The following is a 21,036-nucleotide window of genomic DNA, read 5'->3' as shown; positions in this document are numbered from 1 at the left end:
CATACAGAAACGATTGACATCCTTTGATGATTCTGTCGTGAGCATTGCACATGGTGGTTTAACCCCTGTTAGCTCGCGACAGAATTCCTTGTAATCGTCTCCTAAAAACTTGAAATCGGTTTCCACTGTGTGGGTTTAGTGTTCTTAGTGTTTGGTGAATGTTTTAAAATGTGTAATCGCTGTCAGCTCCGCTGTTTTTGCCCGTCCACGCCGATTGGAGGCGGGGTTGGCCCGGATTGTCAGTGGGGGTGGCCGTTTTTTGTTATTGGTCAATGATTAAAGTCCTTAAGGTCCCTTAATTGTTGGTCCATGACCAAAAGAAAAAATTCCGCCATTGACGTCGGTAATGAACGAATGGCCATAGTAGTTTTGCCCAACTGTGAAAAATAAAAAGAAGAAGAATATCCTTTGATATCCAGTTTTCAGGACCTTGAGTTGACGTATCTACATTATTGAACTGAGAGAAATAATTTTGTTTAACAATTCGACACTAAGAAAACATTCTGAAAAGATAATGAAATTAAAGGTAGCATATCATGCCCACAAAATACAGTACGACTGACGCATCCCCACAATAATGAACCGAGACAAATTATTACACTTAAAATCTATACTTTGAAAATAAAATTGAAAATTAAGTTACAGGGTGTGAACAATTTGTCAGACAACTAAAATGGTCCATGAAAGTCTGAAATAAAAATAAATAATGAAACTGCGCAATGATTTCAGCATAGAATGCATTCATTCATGTATCACTATATACATAGGAAGCTGCAAAGTTGAGTTAAAATATTGTTAGATATAAGAGCATGTTATGCAATAAGTTTGACAAATGTCATTTTAGTCACAAGTTTGCTTTGGTTAGTTAAGACCAATCGAGACTAAACAATCATTAAATTAAATGAAATCGAGTCTTAAAAACATAGATAAATTAAAATGGTCTGCTATACCCTGACCGGGAAGTGCTTTTTCATCATATACTATTTTTATAAATGTGACAAAATTCTTAATTTTCTACGATATCTCTTATTTTTATTATTTTCTAAATTTCTATTATTGCACTTAACAGTATAAACTTCTTAGTCACGGTTTCCAGAAGTAGTATCAATGAGTTTGCTCAGTGATTTGCGGCGTGACTTCAAATTTCTGTTATCATTAATAATTCGGTGGTGAAGCATACTTTATACATACACTTATATCTGAAAACTAGCAACAACTAGAGAGTGTTTAGTTTAGTGCGTTCACAAGTGTCAATATCTGCCGTACTGTAACAGTCTAGTATTAACAAAAATATTAATTGACTTAGAAAATAGCTATATATTTGCGAAAGATCAATGGTCAATGGGTTCCATTAATTGCAGCATGAATCTACAAGTTCAAAGGTCATGTATTTGCCCAACAACCACCAAAAATACTGCTACAACTTCATAAGTTGATCAATCTATCACACGTACCGAATATTCCGAACCGCAGTTTATAAATTCATTTTTGAGTAACCACAGTGACATGGCGGAAGGCGCAATACTGTTACATTTTGTTTTAAAGTGAATTTCGTTGAAAGGTGCATTCTCCAGTGGGTACTTTTTCAGCACATTTGTCTGAAATTAATTCTTACTTACATTTTTTTCTGAGAAGACATAGGTATTTTTTCGGATTTATTTGAGTCGTGATGATAACAGACCCAGGAGGAATAAGATCTAGCATTTGCTGGAAGTATACTTATGATGGCCTCCAATCGGTTTTGATTGAGATGCGACTACCAATATGAGTAATTATTAATCTTTTTCCGAGGGTGCTTTTATTTCGGTGGACCATCATTCCATGAAAGCTTGCCTCGCACTTTTTAAATTTTTACCCTGCCATATTTTGGCAAGGGTATATCCTCGATTTACCCAATCTTCATCCAGGTACTAGATACGTCTATTTTCTATTCGAAACTATCAAACTGATCTGCGCTGATTTTCGGTTTAGAGGCTTTCCAGAATTTCTTCTTACCCATGTATGGAATGAAATCATTTTTTTTCATTTCAGACTTTATTTTGTTCAAGGTAGATAACCTTTGTTGTTAAAAGTAGTCAAGCCAGGGCCGTATTTAAGATGTGAGCCGACAAGAACTGTGCCTTGCGGACTGTTGTATTTTAAGAGTAGGGAAATTTTCTTTGATTAAAGTGTTATGTTAATTTAAATTAATGTGCTTTTTATAAATCTTTCCAAAACTGAAGCTGAAACTGATTTCCAATTTAAGGGTTTAACATAATGACACTAAAACATTTTCCAAGGGAAGCAATACAAAATCTTATGTAGATAATGGATTTATAATGGATGTTTTCCCAGCACTATCAGGATGCCTACGAGATAGAGTGTGGTCCAATCCGTACATGCGCAAGGATAGCAAAATTAGAATCTACAAGACTTGTATCAGACCCATCATGACGTACGGCACGGAAGTCCGCGAAGACACCAACAAGACGAAACAAATGCTAAGGGTAGCAGAGATAAAAACCCTGAGGACAATAGTGGGGAAAACAAGAAGAGACAGAGTAAGAAACACAGATGTCAGAGAGCAGTACGGGATACAAGATATTGTGAGATGGAGAAGACAACGTAAGAGGCAGTGGTACAACCATGTGAGACGGATGGACGATAACAGACTTCCGAGAATAGTCCTGGAAAACAACCCGCCCGGCCCAAGACCTCCAGGGAGACCCCCTAAAAGGTGGAAAGATAGTTGGCAATCCACCTCACAGGAAAAGATGCAGAGGCAGCTTCAGAATTAACAGACAGGTCTCCAAGAAGTACAAGAAGAAGAAGAAATTCCGGAATAGGTCGTAAAAACGGTATATCGTTTGGAGAACTCTACAACACTACGAATATGGAACACGGCTAAGACCACTAAGTTTTACAGTTCAATAATGATCTCTCCTGCATTAAGAAACAGTGTATAATTGGGCATTTTACAGTCAGGACAAAAACTCTTTTTCATAACATTAACGTGTCATATATTTGTACAAAAAACTCAACCATATTATAACAATATAACGTATTTACTAAAACTAAAACAATTCGTGCCATTTAAATCAAAACGAGATATAGGAAAATAAGTCGTCTTTAAGGGTTAACCCCAAGGCTGCAAATGGATAACCTTCTGCCCGTACCAAGGACCGGCTGAACCATCTGAACCTCCAGAATGATCGCCGGATGAAACAGCAGCTGCGACAGCTGCTGACGTAGCTGTCAATGAGCCTTGTTTTGCTGCCGCTGCCTGTCTAATGGCTGAACTGCCGGACGATTGGATAGATTGAATTTTCCGTGCAGCATCATCTAAAAATACAATTTTTTTTGTTAGTCATCGTTTTATGACGTCACTTTTCGGTCAAACATTCGCGTCTCTTTTAAAGAAGATTGTACAATCCGCCGATACTTTGATATTGTACAACTTTTTTTACTTTATAATAATACAGTTTAAAAAAACAAATCGCCTATACACGAAGAGATCTCGTTTTCCAAAACTAAAGATACCTGATGACGCTCGTCATTTTTGAAACATTAACTTGTCTTGTTGTGGGTGTATTTGAATCCTTACATTTATTAAGTTTATTAATAAGAAACCAAAGCCAAATAATGATTAAAATCGCAAACTAACAAAAGCTTTTATACCAGTGCAACATATCCTGGCGAAAATTTTAAGGGATTGATTTTTTGGTTATAATTATAATATTTCAATATTTAATTGTAAGCATTTAATATAATTAAATAGCAGTATTAATAGAGTTTTTTTATGTTTAGTAAATGGATCTCGGAACTGTAGCAGATATGAAAAGTGTAAAGAATAGCACTTTGTAAGCTCTACTTAAAACCATTTTAGTTTTTTAAGATTTGCGGGTTGTTAATAGATATATAGAAAAAAAATATTTTCGGCAATTTTTTAAAATGCTCGTAATTGTATAAATATGAATTGTAGCAGAAAATGATAAATACAAAAGTTTTGTCTTGTCGTTTGTAATATATGAGAAAAGTTCGTTTTTTTTAATGGAAACCTTATTAAATTTGATATTTATTAAATAGGGATAGGGATTTTATTTTTTTTTAAATTGAAGTTTTAGTTCAACGTTGTTCATCTAGTTGTATATGGAAAAAAAATTATGACATAAAACAAAACTATGCTAAACTATGCTAGTATGGTTACCATGGTGACAAAGAACTATATTGTATTATTTTAACAATCCAATTGTTGGATCGCCTTTAATAATAATAATAATAATAATTAATGGGCGATTTGTATTAACGGCGGAATTTTTATTTTATGCAATAATGTTTCTTCCATAGACAACTAGGTGAACAAAGTTAGAACCGCAATAAAAAGATTTTCATTAAAAAAATATATTTTTTTCATATGTCAAAAATGAAAAGTTTGAAAACAAATGTGTGCACTATTTCGTTAAGAGCAAAATTTCCTAAATAATTTTTGTATTTATCATTTTCATTTACAGAGCTTACAAAACTGCAATTCTTTGCCATAAAAAATGTTAATATCATATTTACAATTTAAAATAAATATATAAAACCAAAGTCTTATTTTATTCCCGAAGTAACGCATAGTTATTATATTGCAAAAAACTAAAAGAGCTTTGGCGGCTTAAATATTTTAGGGTATTTTAATTTATACTATGCGGAGTAGAATTGTTGATAACCTGAATTGAATGTCCTCACCTGTTTTTTGAATCTCATGTGCGGCAGCGGCTGCGCTCTTCTGAATAACGGCTGCAGCGTGAGCTTCCTTGGCTGCAGCTATTCGCTGAGCTTCGGACACTTCGGCCTTTGCTTGAGCTAACCGCTGTTGAGCTCTTACTAAAGCAGTGGCTGCCGATTTTGCTTCTTGCTGTTGCACTGCTGCAGCAGCTTCAGTTTTCTGGGAAACGCGAAGAAAACGAATAAATTAACATTGTTTGGAAATCACCATACTGCAAATGAGATTCTTTCAGATGAACGTTATACAGGTTTTCGTAGAATCTCAAGATTTAGAAAAAAATCGCCGGAATGGGGAAAAAAGTTATCAACAAGGACAAATTTTTTGTTTCGTTCTCTTATAGCCATTATACAGGATGTTCGAAAATTAATGCACCAAATTTTGATTTCATATTCCAAAATTGTTCTAGTTTCCTACATAAAGGTATTTACGGGATTCTAAGGAGGAAACTACTTTGTTACCCCCCCTTTTGTACCTGGTGATCATTATAATGTTCCCCCTCCGCCTTTATTTTTTTCACTTAATGTTTGGGAAAAAACGCAGGTAAAAAAGTTGTTCAAAAAATATTAAACCTGTATATGTATTGTGTTGCAGAAATCACCCACAGATAAATGTTATATATTTTCTAATAGAATTAATTGTATATTACACGCTAGTTATGTACAATGATTTCCACGTAATAAGGATAGGACACCGTGAGATCTACGATGTCAGTATTTGGCCACGATGCTACTATGAAGAGACCGTGAGATTGACCTTGTCAGCTTTTCAGATACGAACCTATAATGTCTTAGTTTTAAGTAATATGAAGGATTCTTGTTGTAACTGCTGCTGCAGAAACTCTTAATTTTCGATTGTATTTTGAAACTAAAGTTTTTTAAAAAGTCATCTCGTCTTCGCTTGAATATAATTGGCGCAGTCAGTAGGATATAATAACTCCATACACAGTGTCACGAAATTTACGCCTTTTGAAATAATCAAAGGTGATATAAATGAGACAAATCCTTTTGACATTAGTGGGCACGTGATAATTTGGGACTATGTTCAAAAACACAGAGTTCGAAAAAGGTTTACCAATTAATTTCGGAAAATAATCGAAAAACAAAAGAAAAAATAATTGATAAAAGAAACAAAGAAAGAACGAACCGGTCTACATTCATACTAAGTTACGTAATAAAACTTTACCTAAATTTAAGGAAACTACTCTAAAAAACAAAACAACCAATAAAATTAAAACCAATTCGGGAACATATCATAAAAAGTCTGCCAAACGACCAAAATCTAAACAAAAATTAAATTCGCAGGAAAATGAACCTCCCGAGGGTCCTAGTGGCATCGACGTTAGCAAACCTGGCCCTTCGATAGTGAAGATATCAAACTAATTCCCTTGAAAAATCCCCTTCTCTCTATAAATCTTGGTCCGGCTAAATTAATTTAGACTAAACACACCTTCCATTATTTTGTCGACTTAAAAGAAGTCCATTCCCCATTCATTAACGTGCAAAACCACTTTAATATAATTATGAAACAAATTTCTGAAGAAGCCTATTATTAAGAATAGATTACCTAATGAATTTAGTACAAAATAAATTAAAAAACCTTCAACCCCATTATAGATCAAAAAGAGGACTGATTAATGTAGTAGGAAAGTACAGAAATGGCTTTTCCGCACTCTTGATTCGGATGATGCAAAAAATTATGACGATGCTATCGATAACTTGCGGAAAAATCAGAAAAATGTATTGAAAACTTTAAACTCTCAAATATCTTTATCGAAACGGCTGATTGATAATTATAACTTAACGATTTCGACTCTACTCCTTAAACCAACCAGAGAAAGCAATGTAAATATTAAAAGGATCTGTTGATAACACGATCAATAATCTTCAGTTATATATAACCTTTTCAAAGTGTTTTATCCCAAATTATAATTGACTGTCAAAACCTGATAAATTTTCTGGATAATTTAGAGAACGCAATCGTGTTTGCACACACTAATGCTTTACACAATTCAATAGTTCCTGTTTTGGAAATTCAGAAAATGATTGATTATTTAAAATCAATTTATGATATAAACGAATTACCAAAATTTAATAACACGTTATCTTATTACCAATTTTTAGGGACTCAAGTAACATTTACAGATACTAAAATAATTTTTGCTATTCACGTCCCTATTTTAAGGCTTAAATATTTTTCTTTCCATCACCTGTTTCCTATTATCCAAAATAACACGATAATTATTCCAAAATACCCCTATGTCGCACGAGAAAAAGAAGATATACATTTCAGAGTCCTGCTGTCCCGAAATCGAGCATACTTTCTACTGCCATGAAAACTACAACTCGAAGGATGAATGCACGATTCAATTGCTTGAAATTCAGCCTATAAGCAACTGTCGAAAACACCATATCGAATTATTACAACCTCTTGCAGAGCAAGTAACGCAAGAAAAAGTGCTTGTTTTACCTCTTAAAAATACTTTGGTATTTGCTAAGTGTAAAATTGATCGATACCTTAAGATCGATATTCCCACACTTATAGAAATTCCAGCTGCTTGCCAAATTACCTTGGGCAAGAAAAATTATTACAACGATGCCAAAAATTATGAAAGGAAAGCCTTTGCTTTTACCTGAAGTTTATATAGAAGAATTGAAACCAATTACGTTACACAGATTAGCGAACATCAGTCAAATTAACCTGCAAGTCCTATATCAATTAAAACAGATAACAAATGAACTGCAACCGATTAAAGAAATTGGCCAGCCTATGTCTACAAGTTCAATAACTAATATTATTGTTATTATATTTTTTCTAGGGGTCATTGCAGCCCTAATGATCGTTTTTAGAAAGAAACTTGTACCGAAATGTCAAAATAATCAATCCGAACCCGATAAACCAAATCAGTCGGAGCAAAGTCATTCCATTATGTTTGCTTCTTGAGGAGGGAGGAGTTATGTACAATGATTTCCACGTAATAAGGATAGGACACTGTGAGATCTACAATGGCAGCATTTGGCCCCAATGGTACTATGAAGAGACCATGAGATTCACATTGTCAGCTTTTCAGATACGAACCTATAAAGTCTTAGTTTTAAGTAATATGAAGGATTCTTGTGGTAACTGCTTCTGCAGAAACTTTTAATTTTCGATTGTATTTTGAAAATAAATTTTTTTAAAAAGTCATCTCGTCTTCGCTCGAACATAATTCGCTTAATAAAATCTCCTAAAAATTCTGCACATTTGTTGTATAATATGTTCTGTACCCAAATCGAATAGTCTTTTAAGATATAACTTCCGTGGCTGTGAAGTAGGTCGTCGCAAAAAACAAATTGATTGTTTATAAATGACAGTGACAGTTTCCAATAACAGATTTAGCAAAAATTTACGTTCTTTTTATTATAAAATGCCTTATTCTGAGAGAGAAAAACAATTAAAGCAAATAAAAGGCTAAATTGCCTTAAAGGAACTAGGAGTAATTAATGCACGTTCCAGATAAAAAAACTTTGATCGAATCTATGAAAAATTTCAGCAAAGGCCAGTCTAGCCTATTTTCTAAAAAAAATTTGTATTTGACAATTTTTTATATAAAAGAGTCAAAGGGACGGGGACATAAATGTTCACCCGGTAAACTGTTTTCAAGCAGAAAAAGACATTTAATGGGAATTCTTTTCTTAAAAATTATTTAATTCAAATCTGGTAGGGATGTCACTAAGTCATTTTTTTAAAAACTATTTTGCCTCAGAAATAGGTTCTTGCTGGTCGAAAACGGTGTACAAAATGTCAATGAAATATCTAGAGTAGTTTCAAAATTATGATAAAAATAGTCTTTTTTTAGAATTTCTCAAGGGAAATGAAACTTTTCAGGACATGTTTTTATCCATAAATCTAGGGGTTATTGTCGACGTAAAATAAACCATAAAAATTTTGTGCATTAATTTCGGAACACCCGGTATAGGAAGCTGTATCGGATATGTGTGTTATTATTTTAGGGATAACCATTATATTGTTTTTCAAAAACTAAATAGTAGACTCAGACCTATGTTTCTAGTGACCTTGTATATAAATTTGGGGAAACGTGATAAGCGACTAGTATCTTAGACTTAATAAAAAGTATGAGGTCCTTAAAAAAAAATTCTTCGTCTGACGCCGATCGTATACTTGTAAATCGCGCGGTTACAAAACCGTTCGATCGGAAAAAGTAATTTAACTTTCAGTTACAGCAGCTCCCCATTGCAACCCGCCTTTATTCCTTTTGCATTAGCCGAACCCGAATGACATCTACATTTTTAGTGAATGGATACGAATTGTAAAAGGCGTCGCGTGGTTTGGTTTCGCTTGACGAATGATGGTATTTTTTAAGCGGACCACTCACGATACTGCGGTGTCCTCCCAACAGAACTGTATAGTATGACCCATTTCGATGGTTTTACGACGTACCTGATTTATCAATAGAGCTAGCGCGTTGCGGCTTTTGTGATCGTGTTTTTATGAAATGAGAGGCGACAATGAGAAATGTCATAGCTATCTTGGATGGATACGGGGTATTTCTAAAAATATAGCGTTTTTAGACAATCTAGGTAGTTAGGTTATGTGCAAGCCATATAGCTATTATCGATATAGTGGCCCTACATGGTATGGTGACAATATTGGAACTTATGAAACATCTATGAAAAATGAATGGAAAAGGTCCATTCAACATGTGCATGTGTGAGATTTGAAATCTCGTTTTTAACCAATGACGTTGCCGCATTCAACAACCGACATGGCCGCTGACATTTTGTCAATAAGTTTGTATGCGGCATTTTTACGGCAGTATTATCTGAAAATACATATTTCTTTAAATGTTCTAGGCGAACAAGCTAAGTATGTGGAAATCGGTGTTTAGTAAAGAAAACGGCTCAAAGTGCTATCTACAAACTGAAACTATCTATAAACCGAAACTTTTCTAATTTTCGTATAATTTTCTTCTTTGCTCCACTTCTGTTTGCCAAGGTTGTGAACCCCTATCTAAATTAATTTTTTTTTTAAATGTTTCTCTGATTTGTTATCCAGCAATTTTATTTTTAATTAGTTATCCATGAAAAAAGAGTATGTCAAGTTTATTTTGATAGGTAACTCTGTAATAAGTTATTTAATTTATCTAAAAAAAACTGGATTTTCTATGCCATACCCATAAAAAAATGAAAAATTAGAAATATCTGCTTTGTATTTAAAAGAGTACTTAGCACGAGCTACAAAAGGTGGCCAAAAATGCAAAATTTCCAAAATAACCGTGTATCTAAGATAGCTATAACATTTCTGTTTGCGCCAACTTTAATTTAATGAAAAAATAGTCTAGGGTCAATAGATCTACAACACTTTAGAATTATTAATAAGGAAGATACGCTATGCAATCTGAGAAACGGCAAGATTTACAAAAAAATTTGTTACAAGAGTTTCTTGTATTGACTTCTTATGCATACAGTGTTAGTAAAAAGTATCCGAACGCTTAAATATCACTAAAACCACCAGATCTACTACTGTTAATAAAAAAATTCTTACCATATTATCGCAAAATTTTACATTGCATTTCCATAGATAAATGGTTATTAATATATTAAATAGGTTAGTTTCAAAAGTCAAAAATAGAATTAGGTAGACTTCAGCAGTTACTAAAAAGGATTTATGATGTTTTGCTTCATATTTAAGATTTATGCAATTATGTCCAATTTCTTTGAATCCCACGAAATCATGCTGCAGTTTTCGATCGTGTATGGCGACCTTTAGGACGCTCGCCGATACGAACGTCGCATTTCGGTTTAACGGTAGGATGCAGCTTCCAGTACAATTGTTTTGATTAGCTTTCACAAGCTGCAGATTTTCGAAACTTGCCATCGAGTGCCGACGCTAAGGTGTAATTCGAAGAAATATTTACTCTTTCAATTTTAAAAAAGTGACTTCCACCTTTATTTCTTTGATAACTAGAATTTTTTTTTACTTTTATGGACCTCTTTAAAAAATATGGATTCTTGCTCGCAAATGTATAACTGGAATTTTACTAGATAGCGATGAAATTGTCTGCTGTCAAGAAGTATAAAGCAATCTCCATAAGAGCAGAAGAAAATCTTTTATATTGATGAGACGTGGATTAATGATAGTTTTGTAGTACCAAAAATATGGCAAGACAAAATTATAACCAATGCGCGCTGAGTTTTAATGGAACGTCTGTCAAAGGGTAGAGACTATTAACGGTCCATATTGTAAGGGAAGAAGGATTTTCTAAAGAAGGTTTGCTAGACTGTTTTGGTGAAATGACAAAATATGTTCCTGCTGATTCGGTACTAGTGGCAGATAACGCATAGAGATGACTCATGTCATCGACGGATTAGTTTCTCACTGAAAGTGTTCGACATTGAATAATGAGGTTTAATTACTCATTTCTCAAACAGACCTTAGGTTGCATTTTTTTATCACAGTAAAATATAGAAAATATAATTTTCATGTTCGTTTACTCTCAATTTGAATATCTGTCCAGAGAGGCAAAGCTACAAGCTCGTTTAATATTTTTTTCTACTCCCGTCTGTAAAATACCCAATTACACACCGATCTAGCGCGCGGAAAACGTCACTTTACCACGCCAGTTTCATTTCCCACGGATCCGAGCCACATCGGACATTTCCGGGATTTTACCGCACGGGTTTGGGAGCAATCGGATGTTTTCGCAGATTTTACCGCACGGTTTTTATTTTGACGTTTGTCGAGGGTCATATCAGTTAATGTATTCGTGTTGTTTTGCAAAAATGTGCTCAAAAACTAATACACAGGAAAATGTTGTGCAATATATCAGACAATTTAAAGACAACCTGCTATAAGCTACAATTAAGATTGAGTGGACTAGTCGGTAACTAAGGTGACATTTATAATTTAAGTTTCCCACAGAAATTTTTCATACCGTTCACATGAACTTTAGTGGTTTTCATAGTTTTTATATTAATATCTTGCCAAGACCAATTGTATGATTTTCAAATATTCATGTCTCGCTACGCTCATGCTAAATAAACTCGCGAGTCAAATGCCGTTTACCGCACTTGTTGCATAATATACTATTATTTCTATATTCTATGCTTATGCTTACCTGAAGAGCGAGCGCTGCGTCGGCCTGTTTTTGGCTGGCCACGTGCTGTTGGTGTAAGACGTCTTCTTTCGCATCCTGGACCCTTCGTTGAGCGGACATGACGGCGGACGAGGCTTCCTTGGCGGCTTGGATCGCCGATGCAATTTCAGCTGGAGAAACTGGCTGGTGATAAGGTTTCTGAAAAAACGTGATAAGCAGGGTAGTCTTACGCTTCAAAAAGCAAGTCTGAATTAAAACGCTGAAAGTAATTACATGTCATGTTACCGCTAAGTTGCCGAAACTGCTATTTGCCCTCTACTTAAAATAGATTGTAATTATTGCATTCTCCCTTCCTAAAAATTTTGAATCGAATAAAGGAAACAAAAATTAATACGAAACATTGTCATTGTAATTAAAGCAGATCCAAACAGCATTTACTTTTAAAGCCCGGTCGACACGACGCAATTTCTACATGTATTTTTTCATGTAAATATTTCAACGCATCTACTACCAAATCGACCAATGGACAATTTGTTTAAAACACTCTAGGCAATGCCACAGTAATTCAACCAGTAAAACTATTATCAAACAAGCCAATAAACAATTTGTTTAAAAAACTGTTCTTCAATATGTAACATAATTTAGCCCTAAATATAAGAGCGCAGCAATTAATTTTAGACAATACATAAATTACTTTAAAAACTTTAAACAAAAATCCTAATTTCTCTCGTTTTTAGTAGTGGCGATAACAAACACCAAAAGATATCGTTTATTTTATCAAAATTAAAAAAAACAAACAATTTTTAAAAACAAAATTCCACCAAAATAATCACACCCATTTTGCTCAAAAAAATTGGATTGCATTTTTAACAGCTAATTTTTGTGTTAAAAGTTTATATACTATACCTGTTACTGTACTTGTTGAATTTCAGCTCGGAACGCATTTTATCTTCTTCATTTTGCTTTAACGTTCATTTTAACAATGAAATTATGAAAACTAATCATCAAATTTTCTTTCGTTATAAACCAACCAAAACTATTGTGCACAATTTTTGGAATTTTCTAACCCTAAACTAAATGCTGTGCTCATTCAACTTATAACTGCAGAAAAACGGTATTTCCAGGACTGTCTTCTCTATTCGCAGTTCCATTTCTTCAACTATTCATTTTAAAGCGATTTTGCCGAAGGTACAAATACTAAGCGTTAGAATGGAAGAGAATATAATTCAATAATATAATTTCCTGCAACTTACAATCAGTCTATCTAAATATAAAACAATTATATATAACAAAGGGCCGTAAAGGTCGTACTAAAATAAGTAGGCAGTTAAATTCAAAAAAAAATCGAAGGCCTTTTTGTACATCTAACGTAATTTGTTTTAGTTTTAGACATCGTATTATTTTTCTTTGACATATTATTGTAACTGCGTTCGTGGTTTCTCTAGCAAGGAACTTTCAATTCTAGATTTGACATGAATAGCGCAATGAATTTCGTTTTCTAGAGACAGGTCTTTTACTTTCCACTTTTACTTTTATTGGGTAATATTGGTGCTTTGCGTTGATTTGCTGCTGCATTTACCCCACTGTAATTTTCAGGAATAAATTAATGGAACCAGCATACACCGAAAATAAGGGCTCCAAATAAGCGTAACAATATTTCACCCGACAAACAAAAACAAGTACTAAATATAGCTTTCTAAATTTTTGCTTGTTCTGTGGTCCGTTAAATTCATTTGACTTCGTACAACGACTTTAACTGTAGCAACCTTTTTCCACTTTTAAAATTACTTTAATATTTGGATTTAATTAAATTGAAAACTTAGACAACTTTTACATCGGAATACTTACAAAACTTACGCTGGGCGACGAAAAGCCAGAACTCGACGGTCCATAACTGTCGAACGAGTTGTATCCGTAACCGCTGTCAAAGACGCCCCTCTTTGCAATATTGGATGCCAGAGAGGCGGCGACCAGGAACAGAATTGCACCAGCCTGAAAATATCCGTGAGCAATCATATCCAGGATACCACAGGTTTTTATAATTCCCACTGTAAAAAAACCCACGTATTTTTTCATTTCTACTGTTTATGTTTTTGTGTATCTATCAACTGCTGGCAATTACCTTAGTTATGTTTAAATTGTCGAATAAATTTCAATAAATAAAACATTTTAATAAAAAAATTGTGTAAAAATAATAATTATATTAATAAGACCCTTTATTTGTTAAAAAACAATACAATTTCATATCAGAACATAATTTTCAATAATTTGTAAAAGAAGAGCCTTTGCGAGAAGACACTAGAGAATCTAGAAACAAGATATATAAAATACAAAATTAAATGGAAATAAGAAAAAATGATTATTTTAAGGAGCTACAATTTGTTATTATATTTAACATAACTGAATGAGAGTTTGCCAATATCGGGAAACAACCGGAGAAAAAGAGACAATAGCCTTAATCCACACTGAAATTATTTTGGAGGTTTAAACATATTACACAATAGAAATACCCTTAAAATTGAATGTAATTATCCTGAACGCAAATTTTGTTGTTTGTGTGGTATTAATTTAGTGTAGCTCGATATCCATCATTTTTTTATTGGATTCGTAAGGCTATTCCAAATCTTTATTGTCACATAAGTTAATGATTTTTGAAAAAAATGAGAATTTGTCAGAATACTTCCTACCAAAATGTGGTCTCATATTTTAAAGTTGACAAAGTCGCTAAATATGTACAATGTAAATAGAAAATAATGTACTCCTATTTATTGTGCTAATGAAAAATGCAAAAGTAACGGTGGCAAATTTAGACTCATTAGATTTTACGTATGCAAAGATTTTGAGACTTAATTTTACAGGCTATTGTAAAACTATTTCCAAATCTTCTCGATTCCTCCTGCGTCGGCTTTTGATGAATCGAACTTGCTTCGCGAATCATCCTGTTGGCTTCTCAGTGCCAAAGAAGGATAATTTTCAATACATCAGCAAGTATGATGCATCAAAGACCGACGCGCTAGATTTGGAATTAGTGTTCCAGACTTAGTGAATCAATTTACTCAACCCGCAGATAGATCTCGACAAAAAAATTTGTTGTAATCTTCTAAATATAGCAGAAAACGGTGAACAACTGTCACCAATAGCATAATAAATAAATAAAACTAAGAAGTAATTTTTGACATTTCAGTGTGTTGTTCTTTTGAAAATGTTTCCATAAAACTGTTTAAAAATTTCTGTGTTATTTCAAATATTTTCTATAAAACTGTACAAAGCAAAAGGAAAATTACCCACAATGTCTAATTCAGTAACATTTATTTAACGTGATCGATACATAATTAATAACTTGAAACATAACTTAAAAAATGTCTGACAAAGGCAGTGGATTTGGGGTCAGTGTATTTATTTCTGTCAAAAACGGTTAGAAATTGACAAATGCACCTTAGTTTAGGTAGAAATTACCGTCCAAATAGGCCAAACTAAAGTATTTAAGAAAATGTGGTTTCGAAAATTTGAAAATTCGGCCGTGTATCACGGAAACAAAGGTATATAAATATAAATTGTGCAATTAAAAATGCTCTAAAAAAGTAAAATTATCAATTGAAGCCAATTTTAATTTTTCATATAATTTTTACATAGAAATTTCAGATTCTACCTTTGTTAGACCACACGACTTTGATGTCTGTTTATTATTATATTAGAAATGTTTAAAAATGAAACTTACTCCACAGAAGATCATCTTGCGCTTAGTGGTGAGGATGTTGACTACACTGACAAAAACTCAGAAGGGAACCCTTTTATATGTGCCTCGCTCTTCTAAAAAATACGAATAATCTAAATTAAATCAATACAGTTATTATGACAGTGGTAATAATTCTCCTTCTTCCGTATTTAGAGTAATTCTAAATTAAAAGGACTCTCCTCGATATCACGAACCTCATTACTTTCTTTGCGCGTTATTTTTTACCGTACAAGGCGGACCAGAATTTTCTTCACTGCGGATTTGAAAGCAATATGTTCTGGTGAATTTTGATATGAACACGGGGTGTTCCTTTATCATTTCATTCATTGTTATTACATTATCACTTTGAGTATATATAGAAACGAAAGTTTTATCTAAAATTAAAAATATATATTGCAATCATTTTATGCACAACTGAGTAGCGTTGGGCCTCTTCACTTTGCCAAAGATTCAAAACTTGTTGCTCAGTAATATGCAGATGATATAAAATTATTACAATTATTGGAAATATGACATCACAGATTGCTTCGCAGAGAACATTCGCATTTCCTGTAAATTTTTTTAGACCCTGGTAACTCAGAAATAGCTGCTAAAATTAGCGTACCTTTCGTAGGTAAAATATATCGCAAATTAATAACTTTTAGGTAAAATTAAATTGCGGTGTATCTCAAAAGTCAAAAAAACAAAAAAATTATTAATGAACAACTAAAACCAAATTGTCCACATGCTTTTCAAAAACTAATAATCATAGAAACAGTGTAGAATACAACACATTGATAAACTCGTACCTGAAATGGCGTTTATTATTGCATATTGGCTATTGTCTCGATATGTGTTTCTGATGTCAACTGATTTTTGTCTACTCTGTATAATAACTGAAATAGATTAATTATGTAATTATTTATATATGATTGATCTTATGTTTTAGTAACAAAATTCTTATAAAATTTGAGGTTTCCATTTCAATATTTTTGGCAGTTTTAGATACCAAAGTACGTGCTTACTTACTATCATTAGACTAAAGTATAAGTTTACGTAAGTTTATAATTTTCTTTATAATAGAAATATGGAATATAATAAGAAATCAACCCTAGGTGCTTATTAAATATACCATATAATTGAAAACATAAAGAAAATTTTTCTTCTAATTCTTATATATTTATTGTATATTTATTATATATTTTTTTTATTATACATTATTTTATTATTATTTATTTATTATATTAATACTTTTATATATTTCTTAAAAATGCTTCTCGTTTTAATTTCGCCTAAAATTTATTTCTTTTTGTTTCAATCGTATATTTCAAACCTGTGGAGATGTTGTGTTGCGTCGCGCACCCGGTATAAAAAACTATAGGAGAATAAACGATCTAGTCTGAAAAATATGCCGCAGATAAGTATACTCGTACGTTGTACCTAAGTTCATAAATTCATTTGCACATTCTATTTTCAGGAATCCCTTTACCGGTTTTTACTTTACTTTCTTAGCATATTTCTTAAATTTTATACTCGCATATTCATCGAAACTTTACGGTCAATTAAAATGAACAGAATATTTGCAATATGTTCTTCGCACCCGAGGGATAGGTATCAGTAGAAAGGCTTAGCGCTAATTAGATTTGCCTTCGCCTTGTCTTCATTTAGGCTCGATCGATCTAACCGACACAACTGTGTAGTACAATTCCTCAAGATAATAAGACATTTTTTTAACGTAGTTTACGTTTACTTTTTTATTTTGTTTATCTTTTTATTTTCAGATCATTTGAGGGGCATAGCTATTTTCCAACTTTTCGTCCGATTTTAAAAGCTGTCCAGGGTGGTGCTGCACAAAATTTATTAGCAAATGAATTTTTTTTTGCAGAGTCAACAAGAGTTATATTTTTAATGATTATTACAAGTGACCGTTGTAGTTCAAAAAATCTGAAATATTAAAGGAAATGTCATATATTAATGACATTAATGACATGTGTGTATCACAGAACAGAATGCCGCTTATAAAAATATTGTATGGCAATTATTTTCAGGCTATTCGATGGTATAACAAAAACAATAAAATGTGATATTCCCTTTTAAAGCATGTAGAAGTTTTGCATTGTCTAGCTAAAAAAAATGAGTTTCTGCGTTGCGAAACATTATTAAGAATTTTATCAACAGTCAACATGAATCACGCTGTATATGTTATGTACCGCTTGTCAAAATTTGTTTACATTTTTTTTCGTAAAACTAAAGATGTAATTCTTTGAATGGTATTAAAAAAACAGTTGATCTTCACTAACAGATTTCGAAAAGCTAAATGAATTGCTTCTCAAAATTCTGCTATCTTGTCATATCGTATGTAGAAATGCCCTTAAGACTCTAGAGTTGTGATTTGGGGCCCCATCTTGGTGCAGGCAAACGGCATTATATTCCTTCTGAATCCAATAAACTGTTCCAAAGTGTGCAATTTCAAATGTTAAATGATGATTTTCCGATTGTTGCTCCATATATCCTAGAACATCTATCTCTTTTCGTTCCCTGTCCTCTGCGTTGTATGTTTTAGAACGCGGGAGAACAAATGATCTATGCTTATCTAAATTTAAAAAAATAAATAAGAACTATAAGTTCAGATTTTCACGAGATTACATATTTTTACATGACAATTATTTCGACAACACCGTGTCTTTATCAAATGTTATATTTACAAACTATCTGCTACTATGTATAACGAGAAATGACCATTATACCTTCATTAATGTTGTTGTGAGAATTTAAGTTCAATAAAGGAGAGGCATTTAAATATAATTGATCGTTAAGTAATGCATTTGAATGTCTCATTTTGTTAATCTCTTTTAGTGGCTGTACGTAAACTATCAAAATATCAAAAACGGCTACAATCCGTCCATTATAGATAAAATTATAAATAAAATACAAATTCAGACAACAGTAAACTCTATTTATTCGAAAGTTAATACAGAACACGAACAATTTAAAATAATTACATACATAGGAGAACCTAGTGAGAGTTTCAAAACATTTGTCAAAATGTGGTTTAAAAATAGCTTTCAGAACTGACAACACAATAGAAAAATTTTTAAAAAACAATAAAACGAAATGTCCAAAATCTCAAAAATCTGGTGTCTACAGGTGGAAATGCGGATCTTGTCCTAAAATTTATATTGGACAAACAGGTAGATCCTTCAAGAAACGCATTAAAGAACATAAAAGAGCTTTTAAAAACAATAGTTCAGATTCCAATTATGATACACACTTAAACACAGAAAAACACACTTTTGAGGACAATTTTGATATTTTACATAAAACCACTAAAAGTAGAACATTAAATTTATTGGAAACAAAATGAGAAATTCAAATGTGTTGCTTAACGATCAATTAGATTTAAATACCTCTCCTTTATTGAACTTAAATTCTCACAACTTTAATTACGGTATTATGGTCATTTTTCGGTATATATAGTAACAGGTAGGACACGGTATTGTCGAAACAATTGTCATTTAAAAATATATAATTTCGTGAAAATCTGAACTTTTAGTTCTTATTTATTTTGATAAATGGATTTTCATCAAGTAAAAGCCACCTCAGTTCAATTATCTAAATTTACTTTTAACTTAACAAATATCTCATAAACGATTAATCTCTTTCTGAATAGCCGACAAGCACAAAACTATATTCATAATAGACATTTTCATAGTCCTAGTAGGTTGAAAATTTCACAACGTTTTCAGAATTTTCATTGCTCATAAAACATACTACCATATCATATTTTTAATAATTTCTATACGCCGTCATATTTCTAAGAAATTGATAAATATCAATAAATTAAAATTACCAAAAGGACGAAAACAAATTGTTTTATAAACCAAAAATCGGAGTTTGATACACTATATTGTTTAGTTTCGATGTTAAGATTTATTGGGCTGAATGATAGTTCTCAAAGCCTGCTGAAATAATTCTCGTCTGATTGAATTCAGCAACTCCTTATTAATGAAGTAGCGTTCAAATAGCATCGACATCAAACCCAGAGTACCTGATGGTAGTATCCTCAGATCCCTACTACACACTATTCAACTTATCAGACTACACCAATTTGTATACGTCTTTTGATTAAAGTACAAATCAACAAATGAATGAATATATTAATTCCTATAAAACTAGTATAAACAGGTTGAAAAGGTAAGAAAATAATTTTTAATCACTTGCCATTACAATTTTCCTATTCGCGAAAAAGTCTAGGCCTGCATCTAGACTAAAAACATAGACTTGGAGAGCATGTTACGTATAAAGCTTAGGAGCACTTATAGTTTTATCTCAGTTAAATAATTGATGCACAGTCTTGGGCCCTTGCCTTGACCCAGTGGACTCAATGCCTAAGGTTAATTTATTGGATACATAATAGTCACGATATTTGAATTTTCTTACCGAATGTACTTGTGTTTTTCCTTTAATGTCATTTATGGAATAAACATATTATTATTATCATTATTATTATTATTGTTGTTATTATCTCCCAAACTTATAACAAGATAATTTGTCAAGAAAGCTAACCTCAGCCCTCCATGTTCTGAGAAATCATAGCTTCCTTCCTTCACATTGCTCCTATGCTATACTTGTGGAATCGTAGTGCACAGCAAGTTGAGTGTTTGCACTACAGAAGAGGACTGCTAACTTTACCATATGTTTATATCTTAGCAAGTTTTATCTGGAACACCATCATCATCATACACGATACAAAATTATCATCACATACTACCTGATTTTATAAGGAATCTTGAAATAAAAACATTTATAAAAACTTATGTGCTAAAAAAGGCTATGCTATGGAAGAGTTTTTGAATGTTTGGATAATACGCTGAAGTTACCAACGTAACGTAATGTAATTCTTCTCATATACATATAGATTTTAAGAAAGTTTATTTTAAGAAGTAAAGCAAAGTAAAAGGCAATGAAAATTTTGTTAATGACATCTTTAGTTTCATGAAAAAGTGGTAGACTGTCTCGAAAATCTCAACTTTCTATTTATAAAAATAACGGAGATACCCCCAAAAGTACCCAAAATCAGACATCCATAATATATTATTTTTCCTTGTTTTTGTAATTTCTAATTGGATCTAGGCTAATTTTGTAATCCGATCCCAACAACGTATTATTACCAAAACATATTGGTCAATAAATTTATTCAGATTATTTCTAAAGCAATTTAAATCAAATAACAAACTTCCTCGAGATAGAATGGAATGCCAAATGAAGCATGCAAACTATAGTCAATTACTTTAATAAGATTTTCAGCGTAAAAAGTCTTCACTCTTGGGAAGAGTTTATTAAACTTTTTAACAATTTTCTCTCATACCGCAAAAAGTACGTTTGCGTTTAGCCACGTAAATTATCCACGGTATTTTTTGCTTTTCGGTAGTATATAAAAGAATTTGAATGTCAATGTTCTCGTTCAGTAGAAATTTC

General features: G+C 32.4%; 2 protein-coding genes across 2 annotated transcripts; one reads left to right on the top strand and one right to left on the bottom strand.

The window, feature by feature from the left end:
- Positions 1 to 2,318: 2,318 nt before the first annotated feature.
- Positions 2,319 to 2,777, top strand: LOC132704215 (uncharacterized). Its single transcript, XM_060674107.1, has one exon. The coding sequence runs from the start codon at positions 2,319 to 2,321 to the stop codon at positions 2,775 to 2,777; it is 459 nt and encodes a 152-aa protein (XP_060530090.1).
- Positions 2,778 to 2,997: 220 nt separating this feature from the next.
- Positions 2,998 to 15,597, bottom strand: LOC132703858 (antifreeze protein Maxi-like). The gene is made up of 5 exons (XM_060673372.1): positions 15,562 to 15,597; positions 13,692 to 13,835; positions 11,865 to 12,041; positions 4,711 to 4,909; positions 2,998 to 3,321 (listed from the first exon to the last, which is right to left on the bottom strand). Exons 1-5 carry the CDS (start codon positions 15,574 to 15,576, stop codon positions 3,116 to 3,118), a joined length of 741 nt encoding a protein of 246 aa, XP_060529355.1. The 5' UTR covers positions 15,577 to 15,597; the 3' UTR covers positions 2,998 to 3,115.
- Positions 15,598 to 21,036: the final 5,439 nt, after the last annotated feature.

Source organism: Cylas formicarius, unplaced genomic scaffold, assembly GCF_029955315.1.
Source record: "Cylas formicarius isolate icCylForm1 unplaced genomic scaffold, icCylForm1.1 PGA_scaffold_6__28_contigs__length_40554024, whole genome shotgun sequence".
Lineage (NCBI taxonomy): Eukaryota > Metazoa > Arthropoda > Insecta > Coleoptera > Brentidae > Cylas > Cylas formicarius.
This window is presented reverse-complemented; position numbering and strand designations above follow the sequence as displayed.

Excerpts from the sequence above, each read along its gene's own strand:
- LOC132704215 (XM_060674107.1), top strand. The coding sequence starts at position 2,319 with ATGGATGTTTTCCCAGCACTATCAGGATGCCTACGAGATAGAGTGTGG.
- LOC132703858 (XM_060673372.1), bottom strand. Across the intron at positions 12,042-13,691 it reads CGTCGCCCAGCGTAAGTTTT|AAACCTTATCACCAGCCAGT; the intron begins GTAAGTATTCCG and ends ACGTTTTTTCAG. Across the intron at positions 4,910-11,864 it reads ACGCAGCGCTCGCTCTTCAG|AAAACTGAAGCTGCTGCAGC; the intron begins GTAAGCATAAGC and ends CGCGTTTCCCAG.